General features: G+C 45.9%; 2 protein-coding genes across 2 annotated transcripts in view; both read left to right on the top strand.

Annotated features, from left to right (window-relative positions):
• The window catches only part of Dlgap3 (DLG associated protein 3), a 68196-nt gene that overhangs the window by 15760 nt on the left and 26582 nt on the right, over positions 1-25854 (top strand). Inside the window, exons 2-5 of the mRNA XM_042678342.1 lie at positions 6284-6366; positions 7956-9113; positions 13339-13544; positions 13864-13936. Of these exons, the coding sequence (XP_042534276.1) occupies positions 8007-9113; positions 13339-13544; positions 13864-13936 (1386 nt within the window). The 5' untranslated portion in view covers positions 6284-6366; positions 7956-8006. The remainder of the gene's footprint in view (positions 1-6283; positions 6367-7955; positions 9114-13338; positions 13545-13863; positions 13937-25854) is intronic.
• Positions 15913-19998, top strand: LOC122108040 (NADH dehydrogenase [ubiquinone] 1 alpha subcomplex subunit 1-like). The gene is made up of 2 exons (XM_042680007.1): positions 15913-15982; positions 19625-19998. Exons 1-2 carry the CDS (start codon positions 15913-15915, stop codon positions 19876-19878), a joined length of 324 nt encoding a protein of 107 aa, XP_042535941.1. The 3' UTR covers positions 19879-19998.

Genomic DNA, 25854 nt, shown 5'->3' with positions numbered 1-25854 from the left:
CCTAAGGCATGCCTTTGTGTCAACCTCTGAAACATGGCCCTTTGTTAAGCACACCTAGATCTCTGGGTCTCCACATAGGCACACTCTGAAGAATGGCTTATTTGTTCACCAGCAGACCTTTGACTTAGAACTTGTCTCAGAGAGTTTAAGTGATCGGCCAAGGTCACACTGTGAGCCAGTGGAGAAGGCAATAACATGACCAATAATGATAGCTATCTTTATTATTTTCCATGAATTGAGGCACAGTGCTACTTTATTAACCCTCACACTAGTCGTTTTATTTTATTTTATAGCTGGTTCTAGGGGCTTGAACTCAGAGCCTTGAGCTCTTGCTAGGATAACATTAGTAATTTTATACTGGCTCTAATATTATCCCCATTTTACAGATAAGGATATAGGTTAAGAGACATGAATCACCTGCCTCAGTCCACACAGCTAGGAAGTGATTGGAAAGGGATTTGAATGCAGTAGTCTGATGACCAAATCCACACCAATAACTGCTTTGATCCAGGGAGTTCATGAGTCACCTAGGTCCTGAGGAAGGAAAATCAACTGATTTGATTGGGCAGAGCCCTGGGGGAGAGGAAGAGAAAATACTCTGACTCCTTCTTCTAGGGCCCTTTTTCCTTCCCCCATTTTCCATTCTTTTTCTGGAAGGTAATTGCTTGGGGCAGTGACAACCTCCTGGCGAATTACACAGCTGGTTTCCCAGTGAGATTTGTAACAACAACCCCGCCAGCCTGGCAGCCCCCAGCAAGTTCCGGTTTAAGAAACTAATTGCTGGATTGTGTAGTTGGTGCTAAATTGGGTAATTTTTTGGTGACGGCATCTGTGCCATTTCTTCCATTCCCAGATAGACTACCTCATAGAGGGGATTTGTCACTCAGGACACCCTCCCAGACTCCTTCGCTTCCCACTTCCCAGACAGCCACAGGCATTTGCAGCAGTGGCTTCTTCCTGGCCCAGAGGTTTACCATCTGGGCAGCTCTCTAGGTCCTGGGATAGTGGAGAGATGGTGTGGTGCAGTAACGTGGGTTTTCCTATGGCTTTATGGAGCTTCCTTTATTCTGTATTTACCTGAACTTGGACCTGGTGTAAACTTACACTCACCACACAGGGAAAATGGCTAAACCAGGCTCCAGTGAGCTCTGTATGAGGTCTTCTTTGCTTTTATTTATTTGTATGAGTATTTTTTGTGCTGAACTGAGGCTTGAACTCAGAGCCTAAGTGTTCTTCCATAGCTTATTTTGCTAAAGGCTTATACACTACCATTTAAGCCACACTGCCATGTCTGCCTTCTTTTTTTTCTTTTTCTTTTTCTGTGAGCCCTGGGGCTTGAACTCAGGGCCTGGGCACTGTCTCAGACATTCTTTGCTCAAGGCCAGTGTTTTACCACTTGAGCCATAGCTCCACTTCTTGTTTTTTTTTTTTTGTTTTGTTTTGTTTTTTTTGGTGCTTAATTGGAGAAAAGAGTCTCATGGACTTTCCTGCCTGGTTTTGAACTGAGATCCTCAGATCTCAGCCACCTAAGCAACTAGGATTACAGCATGAGCCATGAGTGCCCGGCTTACTTCTGTCTTTCTGTTGGTTAATTGGAGATAAGAGTCTCAGATCTGTCTGCCCAGGCAGACTTTTAATGGTCATCCTTAGATCTCAGCCTCCTGAGTAGTTAGGATTGCAGGCATGAGCTACCAGTGGCAGACTTGTTTTTAGGGGGAAAAAAAAAACAACAAAAAACGAGATTCACTTTCATTACTGTGTTTACTTTGGAATAGCATTTAATAAGCTTGACTTCTGTGGGCTAACAGCACAGGCAGGAGAGAAGAGAAGCTCAGGCTTTGGAGTCAGGCCATACTGGGCATGACTTCTGGCTGTGCCACCAGCTTCCAAGGTGATCTTAGGCAGGTCAGTTAGCATCTCTAAGCCTAAGAAGTCCCTCTAACCCTGTGAATTAGGAGAGGGATAATATCTATCTCTTGGAGTCATTTTGGGACTCAAAATGTCATAAGTGAAAGGATCTTGTTCTTTGTAGGCTCACATTCACTCAGCACACACCTGCCACTTGGCTGTATTGTGCTAGAGGTAGGGGAGACGAAGTGAATAAGATGGCCACAATTCCTACCTGGAGCTTACATTCTGGTAGGAGAAAGAAAGGGAGGGAGGGAGGGAGGTAGATAAGAGAGAGAGGCATCTCAGACTCACACAAATTTAAAATGGTAACGATAGAAGAGCAGTACATGATGCCTTGAGAGCAAACAGCAGGAGGATCTGACCTAGTCAGGGAGGCCAGAGAAAGCTTCCCTGAGAAAGAAACAACTGGGCTGAGATCTGAAGGGCATGCAGGAGTTAGCAAGGCAGAGGTGGGCAGGAAAGGCTTGCTGGACAAGGGGAATAGGCCCCATGATGTGAAGGATCTTGGAACTGGAAAAAAAAAAAAAGACTGGCTTGGCTGAAGCAGAGAGAGCAAGGGGAAGCATGTGGTAACAGGGTGTTAGAAAAGTGGGAAGGGCCAGACCCTGGTTGGACAGGGCAAGGTGCTTTGTCCAAAGGACATCAATAAGTTAATGAAGAGTTTTTAGCAGAGACTGACATGATCAGATGTTCAATTCCAAAGATCATTTGGGTTAGAGCAGGATAAGAACCAAAGCAGGGAGGTCATTTAAGAGACTGTGTGTGTGTGTGTGTGTGTGTGTGTGTGTGTGCGCGCGCGCGCGCGTGTGTGCGTGCACGCACGCACACGCGCATTCGCATGTCAGCCAGTATTGGAGCTTCAACTCAGGACCTGGGTGCTGTCCCTTATCTTTTTCACTTAAGGCTGGTCCTCTGCCACTTGAGCCACACTTCCATTTCTGGCTTTTTGGTGGTTAATTGGAGATAAAAGGTCTCATGGACTTCCCTGCCCAACCAGGCTTTGAACCATAATCCTTAGATCTCAGCCCCCTGAGTAGTTAGGATTACAGATGTGAGCCGCTGATACCAAGCTTCAGTTAGGAGACTTTTGCAGATGTACAGGCAGAAGGTGATGTTCGGAGGTGCAGTTGGATTCGTTAGCAGAGCTTTCTGCTGCAAATGCAGAAAATCTGCTAATGATGGTTTAAAATAGAGTTTATTCCATATCACATCCAGGACTGAAGAAAGGCAACGGCTTGTGTTCGTTCCATGGCTCACTGGTGCCGGGGCTAACATCTCTGCAATTCTTGAGGCCTCTCTCAGGGTGCCAGGCTCTGGCCATCATGATTTTGTTCCAGCCAAAAATAAAGGGAGAAAGGATGGCATACTAGCAAGCCCTACTCTTTGATCACAAAGGCAAAAATATTTATCAGTATACTTCATATTTTTATAATACAAGAGAGACTGGGGAAGGGGAAAAAGAGATGGGGAAGGAGTTATTTAGCTAGTCAGCTAACAGTGATTGGTAGATATGAAAATAATATATGAAAATAAGTAGTTGAAAGGGGTTTCAATTCAACAAGTCAAATTATGAGTAGGGTGTATCTTGATCAATCATTCTCCCCCATCTTTCCCAATTCAATTCATACCCTCAAGTTACATGGGGCACATCTGTTTTTAGGAAGTAAAATCCATAGGATTGATGATGAATTGAATTGTGAGTCCCTTCTCGCTTGTTTTTCCTTCTCATTGATTACCATTAGTAATGGGGTGAGGGCAGAGGGTGGTGGAGGAGGATTGGAAGGCATAGTACATAGGAGGAACCTAGCCAGGAATGAAGTCATTTTGTTTGAAACAGGGTCTTGCTATGTAACCCAGGTTGGCCTAAAACTCACTCTGGAGCCTAGATTGGCTTTGATTTTACAGTCTACCTGCTTCTACCTCCCAAGAGCTGATATTACAGAGAGGTTTGTGCCACCATACCCAGCAGTAATTAAATCTTTTCTTAAGGTTTGGGGCTGTAGCTCATGCTTAGCTCATTTACTTAAGCCTGCAGAAGGCCTCTGGTTCTAACCCCAGAATTGCAAATAAAAACCAAACACCCAAATCTTTTCTTTAGGAAACCTACATGCTGGATAGTGCCTTTCCTTAGTAACGGAGTTCATTGTCTACAATCTGGACTTCGGGGATTTTAGAAATAAAAACTAAAGGCTTGGGCTGGGAAGGTGGCTCAGTGGTAGAGTGCTTGCCTTGCATGCCTGAGCCCCTGGATTCGATTCCTCAGCACCACATAAGCAAAAAGAAAAAGTCAGAAGTGGTGCTGTGGCTCAAGTGGTAGAGCACTAGCCTTGAGCTGAAGAGCTGAGGGACAGCGCCCAGGCCCAGACTTCAGGCCCCATGACCAGACCCCCCCCCCCAAAAAAAAAAAAAAAACAAAACTAAAGGCTTTATATAAGAGATTACATTGTGTAACCTTTGAGTTTATAAAGTGGTTTCTTAGGCATTGTGTCCTTTGATATTTGTTAAAGTCTGGGATGATAGATAAGCAGATATCATTAGGCTTAGGCAAGTTAGGTCAGCTGTCTGGTATCATACACCTCTGGCCTGTAGGATGTGGATCAGGCCATGGGAGGGTTCTTTCTGGAGAGGAGCAATCACAGGGGCTCTTCTCTGAACTAGAACTGGGAAAACCTGGATTGATATTTATGAACAATTTTGACAGATCTTCATGGCAGCTTGGTGGCTCAGCAGTGGCACTTGTGTGAAGCTGGGGGCAGAGAACACCTGGAAATACCCACAGTTGGGAAGCTCAGTGAGGTTCCAGCTTGACATGACCACCGACAAAGCAAAAGGGATGATGCAGGCTTCTGTCAAAATGGCCTTTGTGTTATGAGTCTCAGACATGTGTCAAGAGAAGCATGTGTCCTAGAGGTGAGACTGGTTTATTAAACCTATCCAAGGAGAGGAGATGCTTCTAAGTGCTTGAGAGGCAGCCATCTTGGTCTGAAGTCACCCCTGTACCCTAGAAAGGGAGAATTATCATAGGACCAGGCAGTTGAAGTCAGTTTAGTCTCCCTGCAGGCTAGATAACTAATAGTTCTTCTGGTTCAGGATCTAGAGTGGGTGGGGCACTGGGCATGTCTTACCCTCCTCTCTGTGGAAGATTCTCAGGAGCTTCCCCAGTCTTCCTCACATTCCTCAGGGTCAGGAAGTTCTTCCTGATGTCTATGTCTCTTCCACTACTATTAATCATGCTTGCAAAACTCGCTCTTTTTTCTGACATCCCTGTGTCTAATAATGGCATCATTAGTCTTCTAGTCACGGCTGCTGCAATCTTCAGAGTCGTCTTCCTTTATAATTCTTTCTCTCCTTCCCCATATTTTCCAAACCTTGTCTACTGGAACTTTCCCAGCCCACCCCTCTAGAATTCCTGACTTACACACCTCTTCAGCCTTGTGTCTTCTAAGGTTTTCATTGGTAATTATCCACCATTGTCTGTGGAACACACAATCATCTTCTATTTCAATTCAAATACCCTTGGCACTGAGATGTCTTCCTTGATTTCTCTCTACTGAATCTGATCTTGATCTGAGGTAACTTAACATTTTGGCACCTCTCTCTGACACAGTCATTTATTCATCTACTCAGTGAATGTTAATTATAGACCAGCTCTGGTCAAGCCATAGGTTAGATGTTAGAGATGATTAGGATTTAGTTTCTAACCATGAGGAGAGAAATGCTGAAGTTCAGTGTAGTATAATGGCTACTTCCATAGTGGTCCCAGGGCATTGTAAAAGCCCAATGGAGAGGCATCTCTCAGAATAAAGAGCACAGAAAGTCTTAAGGGGAAGACAAGGTTTAACATGAGTATTAGCCAGGAGGAGAGTTTGGATGCAGATGAAAAGAGATTCTAGGAAACGGCTTGCACAAAAATATAGGGACTTAAAAATAACTCTTGTCACGGGTGAGAGCTTGTTCCCCTGTTGGATTATAGACTTGTTGAGGGCAAAGATCACACATAAATGACCTCTATATACTTCTCATTCAGAATCTTACTCATGGTATCTACTCAACAAATGTCTGTGGAACAGCCATATTTAAGGGCAAAGAAAATGCTGTGGCTCAGCACCATGGACAGATCACACAGACACCTGCAGTTGGAGGTAGTCCAACCTGTGAGCTAATTTGCATGTATTTGCATAATGAAGCCAACTTTATTTCCCTGGGGGGGTCTGAAGGCTCTGCATCATAGGGCATCCAATCAGTCCTGGTATTGGGGCTGGGGGAGGGAGAGGGAGGTTGGGAAGGGAAACTGTCAGGGCCAGAGACCTGTCTCCTGAGGACTCTAGGAGACTGCAATTTCCCCTTTGCTGACCTCCTGTTCTCTTGTCAGGAGCCAGTGGTCCTGAGCCTTCTGAAGTTAGGATTCTTCCCGGTGGTGGGGATCCTGACATCAAGGATGGAACATCCCAGATGGTGAGTGGTAGGGAAGTCTGGGAGATGGGGATTACATTCAGATTCCCAAATCCAAATAACCTAGGCTTGAATCTTCACCACCCACTTCACTGGTTTTGTGACCTCATGGGTTTTGAGCTCTATTTTCTTTCTTTCTTTCTTTCTTTTTTTTTGGGGGGTCCAGTCATGGGGCCTGAACTCTAGGCCTGGGCACTGTCCCTCAGCTCAAGGCTCAAGGCTAGCACTCTACCACTTGAGCCACAGCACCACTTCTGGCTTTTTTCTTTTTTCTTATGTGGTGCTGAGGAATTGAACCCAGGGCCTCATGCATGCAAGGCAAGCACTCTACCACTGAGCCACCTTCCCAGCTTGAGCTCTATTTTCTCATAGTAAGTGTGAAAAATAGCTACATTACACGATTGCAAGTATTGGGGAAATAGTAGGAGATGAGCCATGAGCAGGATTTGTAAGAAGTCTGAAGCGGGTGGGGGGTGGGGGTGGGGAGAGGAGGTTGGGAGACTGAATCTTAGAGGTGCTACTGTCTGGAGTCTTTGAAGCTGTCATCCCCTCCTAGTCAGCAGATGGCCCAAGAGCTGGTCTGGGATGAGGGAGGGCTCCGTCTGCCAGATCCTCCGTCCCTGTCCCTCCTGCTGTCACCCCCTCCTGCCATAGCTCCTGTCCTGGCAGCTCCTGAAGCACTGATTGGCGGCAGCTCTTGCTGAGAGCTGACCTCTCTGTCCTGTAGCCTGGGAAAGCCTGGGGTGAGGGCCGGGGGGCATTGGCTCCAGAGCTGCTTCTCTATCAGCCTCCCATTTCACTAGTCCACTGTTCCTGAGAGGAGGAACTCCTGAGTTCCATGCCCAGGCTGGATTCAAATGTACCTTGCGTAGCCAGCCTTCCTCCTTTATGTCTTTCCTTCCTCTGTGACTTCCCTACCATGGAAAGGGACTGTGGGAGAGGGTTAAAAGGCAAAAGGGGAAATTTCATTGGGGGAATATTTGGAACCTAGGAAAGGAAGGAGTCTTCCCTCAGGTTTTTCCTTCCTATCTTAGCCCAAGTGGAGGGAGCATAAACCTATAGCTTGATGGGAGGAGTGGGGTGTGGAAGGAAGAACTTGGGTGGAATTTTGTGTGTGTATATTTGAGTCCACTGTTCTTATCACAGGCCTGGCTTCTGCAGCAGTGGGGTATGGGGTAAGACTGAGACACACTGATGGCTCTGGACCAGTTTATTTAAATCCAACTTGTTAAAAATGAGTCCACCTAATGACTGGTTTCTTTGATTATTTTGTTTGTCTGCTTGGGTCTCTTTTTTTTGTTCCTGATAATCTAAGGATATTTAAAAACCCATTTGGCTGCATGCATTTCCTCTTATAAGTATTTATCAAATTTGCAGCAGTTGATGAATGACGGGATTATTTTTTGCCCTGTGTCTTTGTCTATTATGACTGTTCTAAGGACTTTACAACCCATTTGTGTTAAGATAGTACAATTAATCACAATGAATTGATAAGCATTACCTATAGGGATACAAGATTGCCAAGAAAAGATGGGTTTTAGATGAAGGTGACTGTTGTTCAGTCTGAATCCTTTTTCTCCCTGTTTTCCCAGGAGATTCCTGGGGCCTGGCCCCCAACACTATGAAGAGCCTTTGCTGAGGCCATGAGGGGTTACCATGGCGACCGAGGCAGCCATCCCCGCCCAGCCCGCTTTGCTGACCAACAGCATATGGACGTGGGCCCAGCTGCCAGGGCCCCGTACCTGCTGGGCTCCAGGGAGGTCTTCTCTACTGAGCCCCGCTTCTGTGCTCCAAGAGCTGGCCTGGGACACCTTTCTCCAGAAGGGCCCCTGAGCCTGAGTGAAGGGCCGTCGATAGGCCCTGAGGGAGGGTCAGGGGGGGCTGGGGCTGGGGGAGGCAGTAGTACCTTCCCCAGGATGTACCCTGGCCAGGGCCCCTTCGACACCTGTGAAGACTGTGTGGGCCACCCACAGGGCAAGGGTGCCCCCCGCTTGCCTCCTACACTCCTGGATCAGTTTGAAAAGCAGTTGCCCGTTCAGCAAGATGGCTTCCATACACTACCATACCAGCGTGGTCCTGCAGGAGCTGGGCCTGGGTCAGGGCCAGGGTCTGGCACTGCCCCTGAGCCCCGGAGTGAAAGCCCTAGCCGAATTCGGCATCTGGTTCACTCTGTGCAGAAGCTTTTTGCCAAGTCCCATTCTTTGGAGGCGCCTGGGAAGCGGGACTATAATGGGCCCAAGGCCGAGGGAAGAAGTAGCTCTGGAGGAGACAGCTACCCTGGTCCTGGATCTGGAGGCCCCCACACCTCCCACCACCACCATCACCACCACCATCACCACCACCACCAGTCTCGACATGGCAAGAGGAGCAAGAGCAAGGACCGAAAGGGGGATGGGCGGCACCAGACCAAGGCCACGGGCTGGTGGAGCTCTGATGACAACTTGGACAGTGATAGCGGCTTCCTGGCAGGGGGGCGGCCCCCCGGGGAGCCTGGTGGTCCCTTCTGCCTGGAGGCTCCAGATGGGTCCTACCGAGACTTGAGCTTCAAGGGGCGCTCAGGCGGGTCTGAAGGCCGCTGCCTTGCCTGCACTGGCATGTCCATGTCATTGGATGGACAATCTGTCAAGCGAAGTGCCTGGCATACCATGATGGTCAGCCAGGGCCGGGATGGATACCCAGGGCCTGGGCCGAGCAAAGGGCTCCTGGGTCCAGAGGCCAAGGCCAAAGCCAGGACTTATCACTACCTGCAGGTGAGGCTTTGTGGGGGTGGGGAACAGGGTTCTCAGCCCGTACCAGGCTTGTCAGCCAGGGAACAATGAGAATGGTTGGCTGGGAGCCAGCTGTCCCTGAGATGACGGAGGGACTAGATGCAGGGCAGCTCAGCTTTGCCTTCACTGTGATACTCTGGACCCCCTTCGGGGCCTGGATTTTTCCATTTGTCCAATGAAGGGCAGTGGCCTCTGCTTCTGGTGATGTGTATCAGTGTCAGGAAGATTTCTCCTTGACCTCTTGAACAAGCTCTGCTGGCCTCTGTCTTTGGTTAGAGGCAGAATGTGGTTGAGGAAGGCAGCGGACAGGATGGGTAATGCTCTCTGGCTGTAGCTGCTCTTGAGCTTGGAGGTGGGCAGTTGGAAAGCAGTTGTCTTGCTTCTAGGCCTTTTCCAGACCTTTTCTTCTTAAATCTGGGTGGTCCAGATATTGTTGGAATGTGGAGGTCAGTTTATGCCTCTGCTGAGGCATATTTATTGTCTTTCTGGACTCCATATAGTCCTTGTAACTATGGGAGTCTGTTTCACTTGTTTTCTTGGGCTAGAGACACACCAGTTCAAGGCTGAGCCTTGATACTATCCCAGGCAGGGTTTCTGGAGAATGGGTGCTACAAATGAGGCTGAGTTGCCACTTTCTTCATGTCTTATCACCTCGGAAGCTCTGCTGGTGGGGCTAGGAGTTCTGACCCCTTCTTCTAGAGCCCTCAGCCCATACTGTTTTCATGAGCTCTCCTGCAGTTTTAGTTCTGGAGATCCAGCAGGTTTAGGGTTTTCTCCCAAGCTAACATTCCTCTTAGATAGTTAATCCCCATTCATTCAGTGAGCATCTCCTGGGTGCTGTGGATACAGAGATGTAAGCATAAATGCTGCCAATGAGAGCTCACAGTTTTGAGGGGATCGATCAGGAAGCAGATGGAACACACACACACACACACACACACACACACACACACACACACACACATTATGGTAGGCTGAGATAGAAGAGAACCCTGGCCATCAAGGGGATACAATTGAAGCCCCTCATTTACCTGGTGGTGGGTGGCCAGCGTAGCTTGGCAACGTTTCTAAGAGGAAAGTCCCCCGAGTTGAATCTCAGTGGAAGAGTTGGAGTTAGTTGGGCTTGAATGAAAGGTGTTCCTGGAAGTGTCTATAGTGAGTTCAGAAGTCTGGAGAAGAGAAGCTGTATGAGTCTTTTGCTTGCCATTGGCTTTGCTAGTAAGTAATTCACTGGGACCGCTCACAGAAACCCAAGGGAGCAAATCAGGCCATCGTAGAAAGCAGGAAGTGACTTCTAGTATTTGAGACTTGTAGGTTGGCCTTGGGTTGCCCCTTCCCTGGGTAGGGAGGTGCTGACAAGTGAAGGGTACAGAGAAGGAACACCCACCCTTCCTCTCCTATAAGCAAGCCTTTGCCAGCCTTGGAGTTTTGCCACCATTTTCCTTCTCTCAGCTGCTTCTCCAGGGCTGCCTTGACCTCCCTGGGGGCTTCCTTTTTAACATGCATCTCACAGTGTCCTGCAGAGGAGCAAGTTGCTCTGCAGTAGCTGTGGAGTGGGAGCCCTGCAGCGTGGCACAGCATGTCCTGGCTGTCCCATCTGCTGGCGTGCCCACTGTTCCTGTCTGTAGAGTTTGGGGCATAGGGGACGATGGTCCTCTTAGGATCAGAAAGTCTGAGCCCATTTTGGCGAAAATGAGGGGGCTGTAGGAACCTCCCAGATAGCCTGGTGCTCCCTCGCACAAAAGCAGGGGAAGCCGGCCCCATCCACTGTGGTAGACTTCCAACCCCTTTACAGATGCAGTGTCTCTCACAGAGACAGCAGCCCTCTCTCATACCTTTTCTGATTCCTTCTTTACTCATTGGGTTCTTGTTCCCTGGATCCCTGTTCTTGGATCCCTGGCTACTTGCAGAGCTCTGTTCCTCCCTGAGGTCTCTTCACTCATTTCCTGTTCTCATAGTATCCCCTGTCCATTCTCCAGCCTCACCTTGCTTTTGAACTGTATGTTGACCTGAGCTTTGCATTCCCTCTCCCTCGCCCTCTCCCTCTCCCTCTCCCCCCCCCCCCCCCCCCGCTCTGAGATACCCTTGTCCTCTTCTTTCCAACATTTTAAAATCTTCACTGCCTCCCCAACCCTCTCTTTTGCTTTCACTTATACCTTATCCTTCACAGTGTAGGTGACCATCATGGGCTCCCTCAGAGATCAAGGCAGGACTCCCCTCTTAGGCTGACCTCTCCACCAGGGCTTGCAGATTTCCTCACTTCTAATTGCCATTACCAGCTCACAGACAAGGAAAATTGCTTGTGTGTGTGTGTGTGTGTGTGTGTGTGTGTGTGAAGTGTGTGTGTGTGTGTGTGTGTGTGTGTGTGTGTGTGTGTGAGAAACCACGGCTTGAACTCAGGGCCTTGAGTTGTCATTTAGCTTTTTGTCTTAAGGCTGATGCTCTACCACTTGAGCCATAACTCTATTTCTAGCTTTTTGATGGTTAATTGGAGATAGAGTCTCACAGACTTTCTTGCCCAGCCTGGCTTTAATCCTTGATCCTCAGATCTTAGCTTCCTGAGTAGCTAGGATTATAAGTGTGAACCATTGGTGATCAACTGAAAAGTTGATTTCATCCTAAAACATCTTTCCTCATCCTCAGCCCTTCTACTTCCTGTCTTCTCTTCTTTCCCAATTTCTTAGAGCACAGACTTTTCTCTTTACTTTCCTTCAATTACCTCCTCCAGTTTGCCTAAAACTTCTACAACTCCATTCTCCAGAGCACACTGGCACTGGCTCAAGTGGTCATCAGTGTCCTCTGGAGAGCTGTCCCCAGAGAGTGTCCCCTTCAATGGCTGTAATAAGAGTTAATATTTATGGATCGCTTTCTATGTTCTGAACCCTGAATTGGCTTACTTACCTGTGCCACCAATCCTCTAGTGTGGTATAATTACCATTGCCAACTCACAGATAGGGAATCAGGTACTTAGAACTTAATCGGTTTTGTCCAGGTTTACCTGTTAGCAAGTCATGGCACCAGAATTTGCACAGGGATCTCCTAACTCCTGAGCCCAAGTCACTAACCTCTGAGCGCACTGTGGCATTTGACATAATCGACTCCTTTTATTCTTGAAACGTCTCCTGTTTTTGTGACATGGCATTCTCCTGACTTCCCTCCTACCCCTCTGCCCACTCCTTCTCAGGTGTCTTCACAGGCTTCTCTTCTTTGCAGTCCCTTTTTAAATGTCAGCCAATCTCTCTTAGATCTCTCTTCTCTTCCCTGGATTGCCTATAGATCACTCCTATTGATCATCTACCATCCATGACTCCCACGTTTGCCCTCAGCCTCGATCTCCCCACAATCAGATATCCAACCATCAGCTCAGCAATTCTATGTCAAACTCAAGGTGCTCAGACATGAACCTCAAATCTGTTTCTCTGGGGTTCTGTGGCTCTGTGAACGACAAGCACCCGCCTCAGGTCCTCAGCCATCAGCCTCACAGTCATCCTCAACTCCTCCCCACCACCTCTTCCTTCTCCCACAGCTAATCAGGCTAGCTGTGCTCCTTAACACCTCTCATCTCCATCTCCTCCTCTTCCCCTCATTGTCATTGTCTTAATTTAGGCCTCTGCATCCTTTGCTTGGATAGCAACCTCAGCTCCTAATTGGTCTCCCTCCCGCCACTTGAACCCCTGCCCTGCTCCTGGCCCTCCATTATCTAGCCAGCTTCTGTCTGGACTGTTGAGAGCTCCTTCCTAACATGATGTGTTCCTTGCCTAATGCTCTCTGTGGCTCCTCAAGGGATGGGAGGTAGTGGGGGTGTGGGGGTCAGAGGATGTAGGATGTAAACAGGCTAAAAGGATCGAGGGAGAAGCAGGAGTAAAAGGTGACTGAGGTCAGGTGATGCTTCCCTGATGGGAATGTGATTGACACAGGTCACTTAGACCTCTGATCTTCAGCCTCCTGGTACCTGGCATGTCAAAACACTAGCTGTTCTAGGTGGCCCTCAATTAAGTGGCAAAGGTCCTGGGAGGATGATGCAGCATCTCTTGTAAGGGAGATCTCAGTGGACAGCCGGAGAGACACTTCCTCTCCCAGTTCTCCGCTGCCTGTTCCTGAGTGTGGTCTGTTCCAGCCCGAGAGAGCACCTCCCACTGGCAGTGGGCAAGAGGATCCTGAGCTCGAGATTGACATGTCTGAGAGACAGAGGCCCTTGTCCCTGCAGGTGCCACAAGACGACTGGGGGGGTTACCCCACGGGTGGCAAGGATGGGGAGATCCCCTGCCGCAGGATGCGGAGCGGCAGCTACATCAAAGCCATGGGGGATGAGGAGAGCGGAGACTCGGATGGCAGCCCCAAGACGTCTCCCAAAGCACTCGCCCGGCGCTTTGCCTCCCGCCGCTCCTCCAGTGTGGACACAGCTCGAATCAAGTAAGAACTGGGGGTGGCGGAAGGGGTGGTGGTGGTGGTGACCAGGGATAAGGGTCAGGAAGCTGATACTGGGCTTCTGCAGAGCTGAGTGTGGAGCGGGCTCCCGCTGGGCAGTCCTGCTTAGGGTTCACTGGGGTGTCTCACTCTGCCTCATGTAAAGGGCTGGGTATACCCCTGCCACAGTTCCTGCATAAGTGTCTTTGGGGAAGGAATCCCTGCCCAGACTTGCCTGGGCTTTTCAAAGAACTGAATGTCAGAGGCCTTCTCCCCATCCTCCTAACAGACCCCCCATTCTGACTGGCATTTTGGCCTTTTCCAGCTGCTGTGTCCCACCCCGGATCCATCCTCGGAGCTCCATCCCTGGCTATAGCCGTTCCCTCACCACTGGACAGGTAGGAGGAGGCCCGGTACACCTGGAGGGAAGAGTGGGCAAGGGGATTCTGTTCCACATTCAGCCTACCTTTCTGTGTCCCTGGAGAGAAGTCAGGTGTGGTTCTGGGGAGACCCAGAAACCTGCCTTGGGACCCAGTACTGCCTTAGACTGGGAAGCCCCTGGGAATCACATCTTTGAAACCCACAAGATGTCTTTGAGAAGATGACCTTGCAAGGAAGGACAGGACTAGTTCTCTGGGGTTGCCTAGACTTCTCCAGGCCTAACTGCTCTGTGCCCACCCCATGCAAAGGGTATGATTGATGGGTACAAATGGCATAGAGGCCAAGCTCAGTCTTTGAGACCATCTGGGCCTGAGTTCTGTTTGTCTTTTGGGACCACAAGCAAGAGACCCTACCTCTCAATACCTCTGAGTTCTCATCTTCAAAACGACAGTAGTAGTGATAGCTAGCTGTAAGATAGTTGGTGAACATTCAGTGAAATATAGTATTCCTACATAAGTATCCAAATTGATATAAAGATGAGTTTCTTACCTAAGTACAGACTTACCCCTGAATTTATAAAGGTGGTGGTAGTTTAGTAATTAAATACAGGATGTAAGGTTGAATTCCAGCTTAGATGACTTACCAGCTGAGTGACCTAGGGCAAGTTACTTGACTTTTTGAGCCCCACTTTCCTTATTTAAAAATAGGCATCATAATAGTGTTCTTGGCACATAGCCAGCACTCAATAAAGGTTAGCTATTTTTACTGTTTGCTGGGGGAAAAGAAGCAATGCAAAAAAGCCTCCCTTAAGACTGTCCGCATTGGCCCCCATTGTTGGCAACAGCAGTCTCTCAGTCTTTCTTTGTTACATCTCCGGAATCTGGGAATCTGATTGGCATGGCTGTCTTTTCACATCAGGCCAGACTGCGCTGCTAAACCCACTAGTTAATGCTTAGGCTTGTATCCCTCTACCCATTGGCAGCATCTAACACTGTCAATAGATCTCCTTCCTTCCTGAAACACTTTTGGGGATAACAGTGCCTCTAGATTCTCCCTCCCTCACCCATCCCTTCTTTGTTTACTGTGTCTTGGGTACTTGAAAGCTCCCCGGGATTTCAGTACCCAAGTTTTCCAGAGCTCAGTCCCTAGACTGCTTTCTACGCCCACTGCTTAGGTGATCTCATCCAGGCTCATAGCTTTGAATATTACTGAAAGCCTGATGACTCCCGAATGCATAACTGCAGCCCAGCCCTCCTGTATATGGAACTGTATGTTGAAATCTCATTGCTCGTCCACTGGACATCTAGACCTTAATGTGCTCAGAAGTAAGTTGATGAGCCCCCTCTTCCCCAAGTCCATGTTCCAGTCCCTGTCTTCTGATAATGACAACTTTATTCTTCTTGGACTTCCAGTCTAAAAGCCTGAAGTTAACATTCTCCTTTTCCTCTTTTTTTGTCCGTCGTGGGGCTTGAACTCTGGGACTGGGTGTTGTCCCTCAGCTCTTCAGCTCAAGGCAAGTGCTCTACTGCTTGAGCAATAGCGCCACTTCTGGTTTTCTGGTGGTTTATTGGAGATAAGCATCTCACAGACTTTCCTGCCTAGGCTGGCTTTGAACCACGATCTCTCAGATCTCAGCCTCCTTAGTAGCTAGGATTACAGGTGTGAGCCTTTGGTGCCTGGCTCCTTTTCCTTTTCTTATCCTTACTTTTATATTTTTGTGTTAGGAATCAAATTCAGGAACTTGTACATGTTAAATATGTGATCTGCCACTGAGCTATACTCTCAGTCTATGAAGTTAGTCTGTCTCCTCTTTCTGTTTGTGTCTGTCTGTGTCTGTCTGCCTTGTCTATCTGCCTGTCTGTCTGTCTGTCTGTCTTACCCCCACTCCCTCTCTGTCTTATCCCACATGCACTCTTTCAGCAAATTCTGTAGGTCTCACCTTCAAAACATATGTAGGATCCAACCACCCTTACTACCTCCACTGCAAGTCACCATGTCCTTTTGTTTGGATGGTCCCATTGCCTTTCATTTGGTCTTCTACGTTCAGCCTGACTGCACTCTGGGTAGCCAGAGTGATCATTTAGAAATATAACTACATCATCCACTTTTCTGCTTAAAGTCTCCACCTAGCTCAGAGCAAGCATCAAGGGCTTTTTAGTCTGATTTGTAAGGTCCTACATGATATGACCAGTGCTACTTGTGAGTTCCTCTTCTTTGTCTCCTTCTGGCCTCACTAACCTCTCTCTGCTCTTCAGTCAGCACAAAGTGCTCCAGCCTTTCAACCTTTGCACTTTTCACAATGTGTTTGTTTCCCAAACATTCCCATGGACCAGTTCCTCACAGGTCTTTTCCCAAACACTCTAAAATTAAAATTTACCACTCCCCAACATTTCCTATTCCTCTTCCTCCTCCTCTTCCTCCTCCTCGTCTTCTCTCCTCCTCCTACTTTACATTATCTAACAGCATATACAGTTGACATATTTCTCTGGGAGATGTGGCTTGGAATCCTGCTTTACAGAAGAAGAAAGAGATTTAAAGCACGGGAGATGTCCCTTTAGTATCTCCAATAATACTTTTCTCTCAGATGTGATTTTGTTTAGTATTTGGTAGAACATCTTTTTCCATCTTTGGAAAAAAGGGTTTTTTTGGTCTCCTATGTTTCAGGTATGTTTTTTTGTAAGTAATTTATAAATTTGGTTTTATGTCTATTTGCTAATTTATCAAGTGTACATTTATATTTATTGTGATTGTTGATATGTTTGGATCTAGTTCTAGCATCTTATTTTGTACCTTCTGTTTATCATGTTTTGTGTCATTTGGGTGATGCTTTTTCTACTCCTTTGCTGCCTTCTTTTGGGCTGATTGAGTTTTCTTTATTTTCCCTGCCAAATCCTGCCCTGGTTTGACAGTTATATATTCTATTTTGATCTTTATGGTTACTCATAATTTTAATGTGAGTACTTGACTTAGCAGCCTGAAGCTGACAGTTTTTCTATCCTCCCTTTGCATAAGGGAAAGATCTCGGGACACTTTAAATTTGATGATTTCTTTCCTTCCCTTTTTTTTTAATGCAACAAAAATTTGGTTTTGGATAAGAGTATTCCTAGCTCAGTGGTACAGTATTGGCCTGGTATGCCTGAGGCCCCAGGTTCCATCCTCAGTGCCACACACAAAAAATTATTTTCTCACAATTCTGGATGCTAGAAATACATTTGCCAGCTGGGATGGTTTCTTCCATGTAGTGACTTGTGTTTTTATATTGTTGTTCAAAGAACATGGCATATTAAATTTGATGAGATACAGTTCATCAAATGTTCTCTTCTTGACTGTGCTTTTGGTCTAAAATTTCAGAGAGGTTTGCCTAATCTAAGATCACAGAAAATTAGGGGCTGGGAAGGTGGCTCAGTTGTAGAGCGCTTGCCTTGCATGTATGAGGCCCTGAGTTTGATTCCTCAGCACCACATAAGCAGAAAAGAAAAGCCAGAAGTGGTGCTGTGGCTCAAGTGGTAGGGCGCTAGACTTGAGCTGAAGAGCTGAGGGACAGTGCCCAGGCCCAGAGTTCAGGCCCATGACCGGACCCTCCCCCCCCAAAAAAGAGAAAACTAATACTACGTTTTCGTTTAGGTACATAATCCGTTTTTAATTTTTTGGTATGGGTTTGAGATTTGAATTAAGGGTTCAACTCCACCCTTTTGCATTTCCCCAGCATCATTTGTTGAAAGAGTTTTCTTTCCTCATTGAAATTTTTTGTCTCCGTTGTCAAGATTAATTTATCTAAATGCATGGATAGTGATGTTTCAGATCTGTTCCACTGGTGTACATGAGTGTATTTATTCAATTACCACTTGCTTAATTATGGTAACTTTGTAGTGAGAATAGATTTTTGGTAAATTTGGTGAGCATTGTTACTCTTTGTAAGAATTGTTTTATATTTCATTTTAATATAAAATTCAATTTTGAGGAAGCATGTTGAGAAGGTTAAAATATATTTGAGAATTTGGAAATACATCGAAGTTGTATATCAATTTATGGAGTACTGTAATGCATTTTTAAAATTTATTTTTGGTGTTGGTCTTGGGACTTGAACTCGGGGCCTGGGCACTATTCCTGAGTGTATTTTTGCTCAAGGCTAGTGTTCTACCATGTTAGCCACAGCTTTACTTCTGCCTTTTTGGTGGTTAATTGGAGATAAGATTCTCATGAACTTTCCTGTCTGAGCTGACTTTGAACTGTGATCCTCAGATCTCAGCTTTCTGAGTGGAAGCCATCAGCTCCTGGCTCCAGTTAGTTTTTATTATTGTTGTTACTTTTTATTTACTTACTTACTTTTATCCATGAATGGCACTCAAACTCAGTATCTGATGTATTTAGTCATTGGTTGATGTTCTACTACCTCTACTATGCCTCCAAACCCCTATTGTTACTTATTACCCTGCTAGTACTAAATTATATATACTCTTGTCCTTCTTTCTTGATAACGATAGCTTCTTATATCCATTCTTTACTCCTAAAGTATATAGTTTAGTAGCCTTTCAGGGACTGTTAGTAGCAGACTTTAATAAAAAATACATTTTACCCTCTTCATTTGATATAGTTTAGCTCATTGGGGGAATTCCAAGCCAACATTTATTCTCTCTTGGTGTTTTGAAGATATGTCTTTGTCACCTCTCTTCTATTGTTGCTTCTGAGAAGTCTGCCATCAAGCATTTACCTTTGCAGGAGATTTTCATTCCCTCTTGGTTGTTGTTGAGATCCTATTTTGATTTGGATGTTCTACATTTTTTTTTTGGGGGGGTCCAGTTGTGGGGCCTAAACTCTGGGCCTGGGCGCTATTCCTCAGCTCTTCAGCTCAAGGCTAGCGCTCTACTACTTGAGCCACAATGCCACTTCCGGCTTTTTTCTTTTTGCTTATGTGGTGCTGAGGAATCGAACCCAGGGCCTAGGGCATGCAAGGCAAGCGCTCTACCACTGAGCCACCTTCCTAGCCCCTGGATGTTCTACATTTTTACCACAGTATCTTGGGTGTGTGGCTCCTTGAGGGTTCATGTCTCATCAAATTTGGAAAATTCTCTCTGATTACTGTTTGAATGGAACATTTTTTTCAGCTCTTTGTTTATTTTTTTGTGTGGTACTAGAATTTGAATTCAGGGCCTTGAACTCATTAAGCAAGTGCTTGAACACCTGAGCCATATCTCCAGGCCCCATTTGTGTTTTGAATCTAGGTAGGTAATCAAATAATTGGGTCTTGCTTTTTTTTTTTGGCTGGTTGTAGGGCTTGAACTCAGAGGCTGGGCACTGTCCCTGAGTTTTTTCACTCAAGTCTAGTGCTCTATCACCATGAGCCACAGTGCCACTTCCAGTTTTCTGGTGTTAATTGGAGATAAGAGTCTCACAGACTTTTCTGCCCAGGCTGGCTTCAAACTAATCCTCATATTTCAGCTTCCTGAGTAGGCAAGATAACAGGCATGAGTCACTGGCACCCAGCTTGATTTTTTAAAAAATCTAATTGGAGAAGCCAGGCACCAGTGGCTGACAGCTATAATACTAGCTACTCAGGAGGCTGAGATCTGAGGATCACGGTTCAAAGCCAGTCTGGGCAGGAAAGTTGTGAGACTCTTATCTCTAATAAACCACTCAGAAAACCGGAAGTGGGGTGGTGTCGCGGGGTTTGCGGAGAAGGTAACCGTAGTTCGGTCACCTTTAAGGCGTTGGAGGAAAGGATTTGGATCTAAATAACTGGTCCGGGATATGGTTCGAGATTGTCCCGGGACTGCTCATCATGGGCGTGTGCCTGGTCATTCCGGGAGTGTCCACTTCTTACATACATAAGTTCAGTAACGGAGGCAAGGAAAAAAGGATGACCTATTTTCCTTACCACTGGGCTGTAATGGAAAGAGATAGACGTGTCTCTGGAGTCAACCGTTACTATGTGTCCAAGGGCTTGGAGAACATTGATTAAGGAAGCAGTTTCCTGATTGATGCAAAAATGACTCAGTTATAGTCATCAGCTCTTGCTAAATGGTTATGCATTATTCTATGTAATGCTTAACAAATAAATAAACATCAGAAGCATAAAAAAAAAAAAAAAGAAAACCGGAAGTGGCACTGTGGCTCAAGCAGTAGAGCACTTGCCTTAAGCTTAAGAGAGCAGGGACAGAGCCCATACCTGGAGTTCAAGCCCCAAGACTGACCAAAAAAAAAAAAAAAATCAGTCTCTGCCTTTGAATGAAAATGTTTTTTCCATTTACATCTAAGGCAAATACTAATATAGTTGTGTAGTCTCCTATCTTTTTTGTTTATATGCTTTTTTTTTTTGGGTCCGGTCATGGGGCCTGAACTCTGGGCCTGGGCGCTGTCCCTCAGCTCTTCAGCGCAAGGCTAGCGCTCTACCACTTGAGCCACAGTGCCACTTCTGGCTTTTTTCTTTTTGTTTATGTGGTGCTGAGGAATCGAACCCAGGGCCTTAGGCATGCAAGGCAAGCGCTCTACCACTGAGCCACCTTCCCAGCCCCATATGCTTATCTTTTTTTTTGGGGGGGGGGGGTGGGGGGGCTCCGGTCGTGGGGCCTGAACTCTGGGCCTGGGCGCTGTCCCTCAGCTCTTCAGCGCAAGGCTAACGCTCTACCACTTGAGCCACAGCGGCACTTCCAGCTTTTTTCTTTTTGCTTATGTGGTGCTGAGGAATCGAACCCAGGGCCTCAGGCATGCAAGGCAAGCGCTCTGCCACTGAGCCACCTTCCCAGCCCTATATGCTTATCTTTTACTGAACTCTTTTATGTTAAATAAATACTTTAATGAGCTTAAATAGGTAATTTTTTTTACTGCACTATTTGATTTCTTTTCATAATAGTTGTACTAGGAGCCACAATGTATATCTTAGCTTATCAAAATAAGATTAATTCTGATAAATATAGAAGTATTGATGCAGTATATCTTCCTTTTCTCCCCGTTTCTTTATCATATTATATAAATGATCTCTGACTAGATTATAAACCTAACCATTTGTCTAAACCAAAAATGGTATAATATATATGTATATGTGTGTGTGTGTGTGTGTGTGTATAAACGCTTTGTCTTTCAAAGATGTTAAATAAGTGGAAAAACTGCTCAACTTTGTTGGTCATGGGGCTTGAACTCAGGGCCTGGGTACCATCCCTGAACTCTTTTGTTCAAGGCTTGTGCTCTACCACTTAGAGTCATGGTGCCACTTCCAGTTTTCTGGTAATTAATTAGAGACGAGTCTTATGGCCATTCCTTCCCTGGGCTGGCTTTGAACTGTGATCTTCAGATCTCAGTCTTCTGAGTAGTTAGGATTACAGGTGTGAGCCACCAGTGCCTGGTTAGCTTTTAACATTTTGACTAAAATGTCTTTCTTAGTGTTCAGCTTACTCTAGATTTATTGAACTTCTGTGATCTGTAGATAAATGTTTAGAAATCAAAGAAGAATTTAGTCGTTATTACTTAAATGTTTTTTCTCTTCCTCCTCATCCCATGTTCTCTTCATCCTTCTCTTCTTTACTGAGGCTCCCATTATATGTGTATTGGTAGTTTGATGTTGTCCCATTTATCTCTAAGGTTCTGATCATTCTATTTAATTCTCCCTCTCCCCCCCCCCTCCATTTTTCAGATTGGATAATAAAATATTTTTATCCATTTCCAAGTTTACTGATCATTTCTTACATTGAGCCCGTCTGCTGATGTTTACATTTTCTGTTTTCACTTTCCCACTCTAGAATATCCATTTGTTTCTCTTACAAAGTAAGTTAGATGTGTGGCACACACCTGTAATCATATTTGGGAGGCTGGGGCAAGAAGATCTAGATTTTGAGGCCAGCTGGGGCTATGTAGTGAGACCCTTTCCACTAATTTCCACTTCTTCATTGTGGTTTGCATTCATGAAATTGTTATTGTCATGAGTGCCTTTAAATCTTTTAACATGATTTCCATTAGCTCTTTGACTAGTTCATAATAGCTACTTTGTAGACTTTGCTTGATAAAACCAATATTTTCGGACATTCATACTTCTTTATTTGCATGACTCATAGGTTTTTAAATGCTGAACATTTTAGAGAACACATTGTGGTGACTCTGGATTCTTAATTTTTCCCTTCTGAAGATCATTATTGCTTTATTTGTTTGTTAATCCTTGGACTGAATTCTTGGACTCTGTCTTCCCCGTAATATACATTCTTTTTTTTGTTGTTGTTGTCGTGGGGCTTGCACTCTGGACCTGAACACTGTCCCTCAGCTCTTCAGCTCAAGGCTAGCGCTCTACCACTTGAGCTACAGTGCCACTTCCAGTTTGCTGGTGGTTTATTGAAGATAAGAGTTTCACGGACTTTCCTGCCTGGGCTGGCTTTGAACAGGCGTGAGCCATCGGTGCCTGGCTTAATATACAGTCTTCTGATGTCTCCACTCAAGTTTTTTTTTTCTTATACTTTTTAAGCTTCATTTCTGAGAGCTTGCTTCTGTGTCTGTATAGCTTAGTATTCAAAGATTGATCAGAAGTTGTACTCAGAAAATTTGAGGCCTTACCCAAGTGCTGGTGGCTCACGCCTGTCATCCTAGCTACTCAGGAGGCTGAGATCTGAGGATTGCAGTTCAGGAAAGTCTGTTACTCATATCTCCAGTTAACCACTAGAGAACTGGAAGTGGTGCTGTGGTAAAGAGCGGTAGAGTGTTAGGTTTGAACAAAAGAGCTCAGAGACAGTGCCCAGGCCCTAAGTTCAAGCCCCACCACTGACGAAAAAAAAAAATACTGAGGCCAGGAAGGCTTCCTCTCTCTTCCTCTGGTTCTGTGTGTGGCTTGGGAACAGAAAACATCCGCTGGTCTTCAGGCCTTCCCTGGACTTGATTCATCATCCAGCTCTCTTGTGGCTCTTCAGCACATGAATATGGGTTCTACCAGCCAGAGATGTGTGGGTGGCTTGCATTGCTCTGTTCCTTCACCCAGCCTCCTTCCCAGGATGTATATAGAAGTTATCAAGCCCTTTTGGCTGTTTCATTCCCAGGAATTCTCTGCTACAGACTTAGTGTCTCAGTCCAGTGTTTTCCCCACACAGTACTGAAACTCAACCCAACCAGGCTGCTGGCCCTCCCTTTTCTTGACACTCCAGCTGGGTTTCAGGAGGCCTGGCCCTTGGGCAAAGGGAAGAGCCTCAGGCAAGGGTACCGCAGAGTCCCACTGTGCTTACTCAAGTGTTACTGATTTTCATGGTAGTTGTCTCTTTTTGTGTGCCTTTGATCAATTTTCAGAGTGATCAAGTTTCTCTAGCTGCCGCCGCCGCCGCTGCTGCTGCTTCTGCTTCTTCTTCTTCTTCTTCCTCCTCCTCCTCCTCTTCCTCCTCTTCTGCTTCTCCTCCTCCTCCTCCTCTTCCTCCTCTTCTGCTTCTCCTCCTCCTCCTCCTCTTCCTCCTCTTCTGCTTCTCCTCCTCCTCCTCCTTTCATCTGGAAAATTCTTATCTAGTGTCATTATCTCTTTAAATATTGCCTTTCTCTCATATTCTGCATAATCTCTCCATCAGGAGCTCCTATTACTTGTAAGTGGGACCTTCTAATTCTTTCCTCCATGTTTCTTAGTCTCCCTTTTCTTCATGTTTTCCATCTGTTCAGGCCTCTCTATGCTGCCTTCTTGGTATGATGTGATGCTCAGATGCATCTTCTAGTAAATCATTTTTTCTTCTGTTGTGACTCAGGTTTTTTTTTTTTTAACTTCACAGGCATGTTTCATTTCTAGAAACCTCATCCCCCCCAAAAAAACTTTACTAATTTTCCTCCAAAGTTTTTGTTTTTCTATTCTTTTAAGTTTTAAAACTTTTAAGTTTAGTTTCAACTTGGGCACAGTGGTGCACACTTGTAGTGCTAGTTACTTGGGAGACTGAATCAGGGGATTCATTTAAGCCCAGGAGTTTGAGAGCAAGCCAGGCAATGTAGCAAGACACTATCTCAAAAAAGAAAAAAATTGTGTTAAACAGTTTTTAAAAGAGATTTTGTTATAACTAACATTAGCTGCTGTAAAAGATAAAGCCTGAATTTTCAATGATTTGATAGCAGTTTAGTTCTTGTTGATGTCATAGTTTGTATTAGTTATCTATTGTTACATAATATATTACTCAGAAAACAGTATCTTCAGATCAGGAATCAGAGCATGGCTTAGTTAACCTGAACCTGGGACAGGTGTCTCAGAAGGTCTCAACCAATGTGATAGCCAGGCCAGGCACCAGTGGCTCACACCTGTAATTAGTTACCTAGGAGGCTGAGGTTTGAGGATTGTGGTTCACAGCCAACCCAGGCAGAAAAGTCCCTGAGATTCTCATCTCCAGTTAACCCCAGAAAGCTGGAAGTAGAGCTGGTTCAAAGTGCTAGAGCACTAGCCTTGAGCAAAAGAGCTCAGGGACAATGTGCAGGCCTTGAGTTCAAGTCCCATGACTGACAAAAACAAACAAACAGAAAAACAGTGATGTCTAGGGCTGCAGTAATCTTAAGACTTGATTGGGGGAAATTACCCTTCCACATTTGTGCATAAAACAGTAGGTAAGCTTCAGCTCCTTATTGCCTTTTGGCCAGAGACAGCAGTTTCTTACCACATTAGACTCCCTTTAAGTCTGCTTACAACATAGAGCATACCTTCCTCATAGTGAAGAAAGAGAGAGAGAGAGAGACAGACAGACAGACAAGAGAAAGAGATTGGCCATACTATGCATACTGGTTTCAGAAATGATATCCTGGCCAGAAGTATGGCTCAGGTGATCGAGCACTAACCTAGAAGTGATAAACCACTTCTTCTGACATATTCTACTCATTAGAAATGGGCCAATAAGAGCCAGGCACTGGGGGCTCACACCTGTAATCCTAGTTACTTAGAAGGCTGAGATCTGAGTGATTGTGGTTCAAAGCCAGCCTGGGCAGGAAAAGTCCGTGAGACTCTTATCTCCAATAAACCACTCAGAAAACCGAAAGTGGCACTGTGGCTCAAGAGGTAGAGCAGTTGCCTTGAGCTGAAGAGCTGAGGGACAGTGGCCAGGCCCAGAGTTCAAGGCCCACAACTAGCAAAAAAAGAAATGGGCCAATAAGTGCCCTTGCTCCAAAAGAAGAGTGTACATGCCAGGAGGCAAAGCTGTGGGGGGACAGTGTCAGAGATGTCTCTTGAATAGACACTGCTAGCTCATCGTCACTGGAGCGTTTTATAGAAGAGGCCTGAGCAGCTTGGGTTGGATGTGATCCCCTAGGACACACTTTGCAGTTGCTTCTGTTAGAATATTCCTGGTCTGGGACTGCTTTATGTTAATTTTTAATCTTGGGCCATTTGAGCCCATGCAAATACACAGTTCTACGTCTGTGGGAGGACTGGCTGTGGGCACAGACTGAGATTTGCCTCCTTTCCTGTACCTCCTCCTTGTTATTGGCCTGTAGTGATGAGTGCTTTTTATTCTAGTCTATAGTTTCATCAAAGGTTTACGGAGATTCCCATTTCTGCTTCTCACTTGGGCTTAATGTGAGCCCAGAGCCTCACTCCTGCAGCCCAGTATGTGTTAAAAGCGGGGTCTTTTGGTTACTGAGTCCAGCAGCCCCTGTTCCCTGCTCCTACCTCCCGCCTCCATGGGGCTGTTTGCAGAATTGGTGCATTCAGTTCATATTCTGATTTTCCAGTCTCTTCTTTGCTTTTGTCCCCTAGGGACTTATCTGGCTTTCTTGTGAGCTCAGCTATGCATATAAAATGATGTTGGTTATGTTTTATCTCCAGTCAAGGAGTGGTTTGAAATGGGAAGGAGGCATTTCCAAAGGTTAGCTAAGCTAAATAATATCCATAAAGTGGACCGGATGTTGCCTGGCCCCCCATCTGGACCCATCAGCCCTAGCAGGGACAATTTTCCAGTTAGATTCGGACAAAGTATTTTTCTCTTAATCTCCCGTGTGCTTGGAAATGGCTACTGAT

This window comes from Dipodomys spectabilis, unplaced genomic scaffold (assembly GCF_019054845.1).
Source record: "Dipodomys spectabilis isolate Male_0828 unplaced genomic scaffold, ASM1905484v1 ptg000002l, whole genome shotgun sequence".
Taxonomy (NCBI): Eukaryota; Metazoa; Chordata; class Mammalia; order Rodentia; family Heteromyidae; genus Dipodomys; species Dipodomys spectabilis.
Note: the sequence above shows the minus strand (reverse complement) of the source record. Positions and strands in the feature narration are given on the sequence as shown.

Bases quoted from the DNA above. Each gene is read 5' to 3' on its own strand.
- LOC122108040 (XM_042680007.1), top strand. From the start codon at position 15,913: ATGTCCTTTTGTTTGGATGGTCCCATTGCCTTTCATTTGGTCTTCTAC. The intron at 15,983-19,624 runs GTAGCCAGAGTG...GTCACCTTTAAG, and splicing joins TCAGCCTGACTGCACTCTGG to GCGTTGGAGGAAAGGATTTG.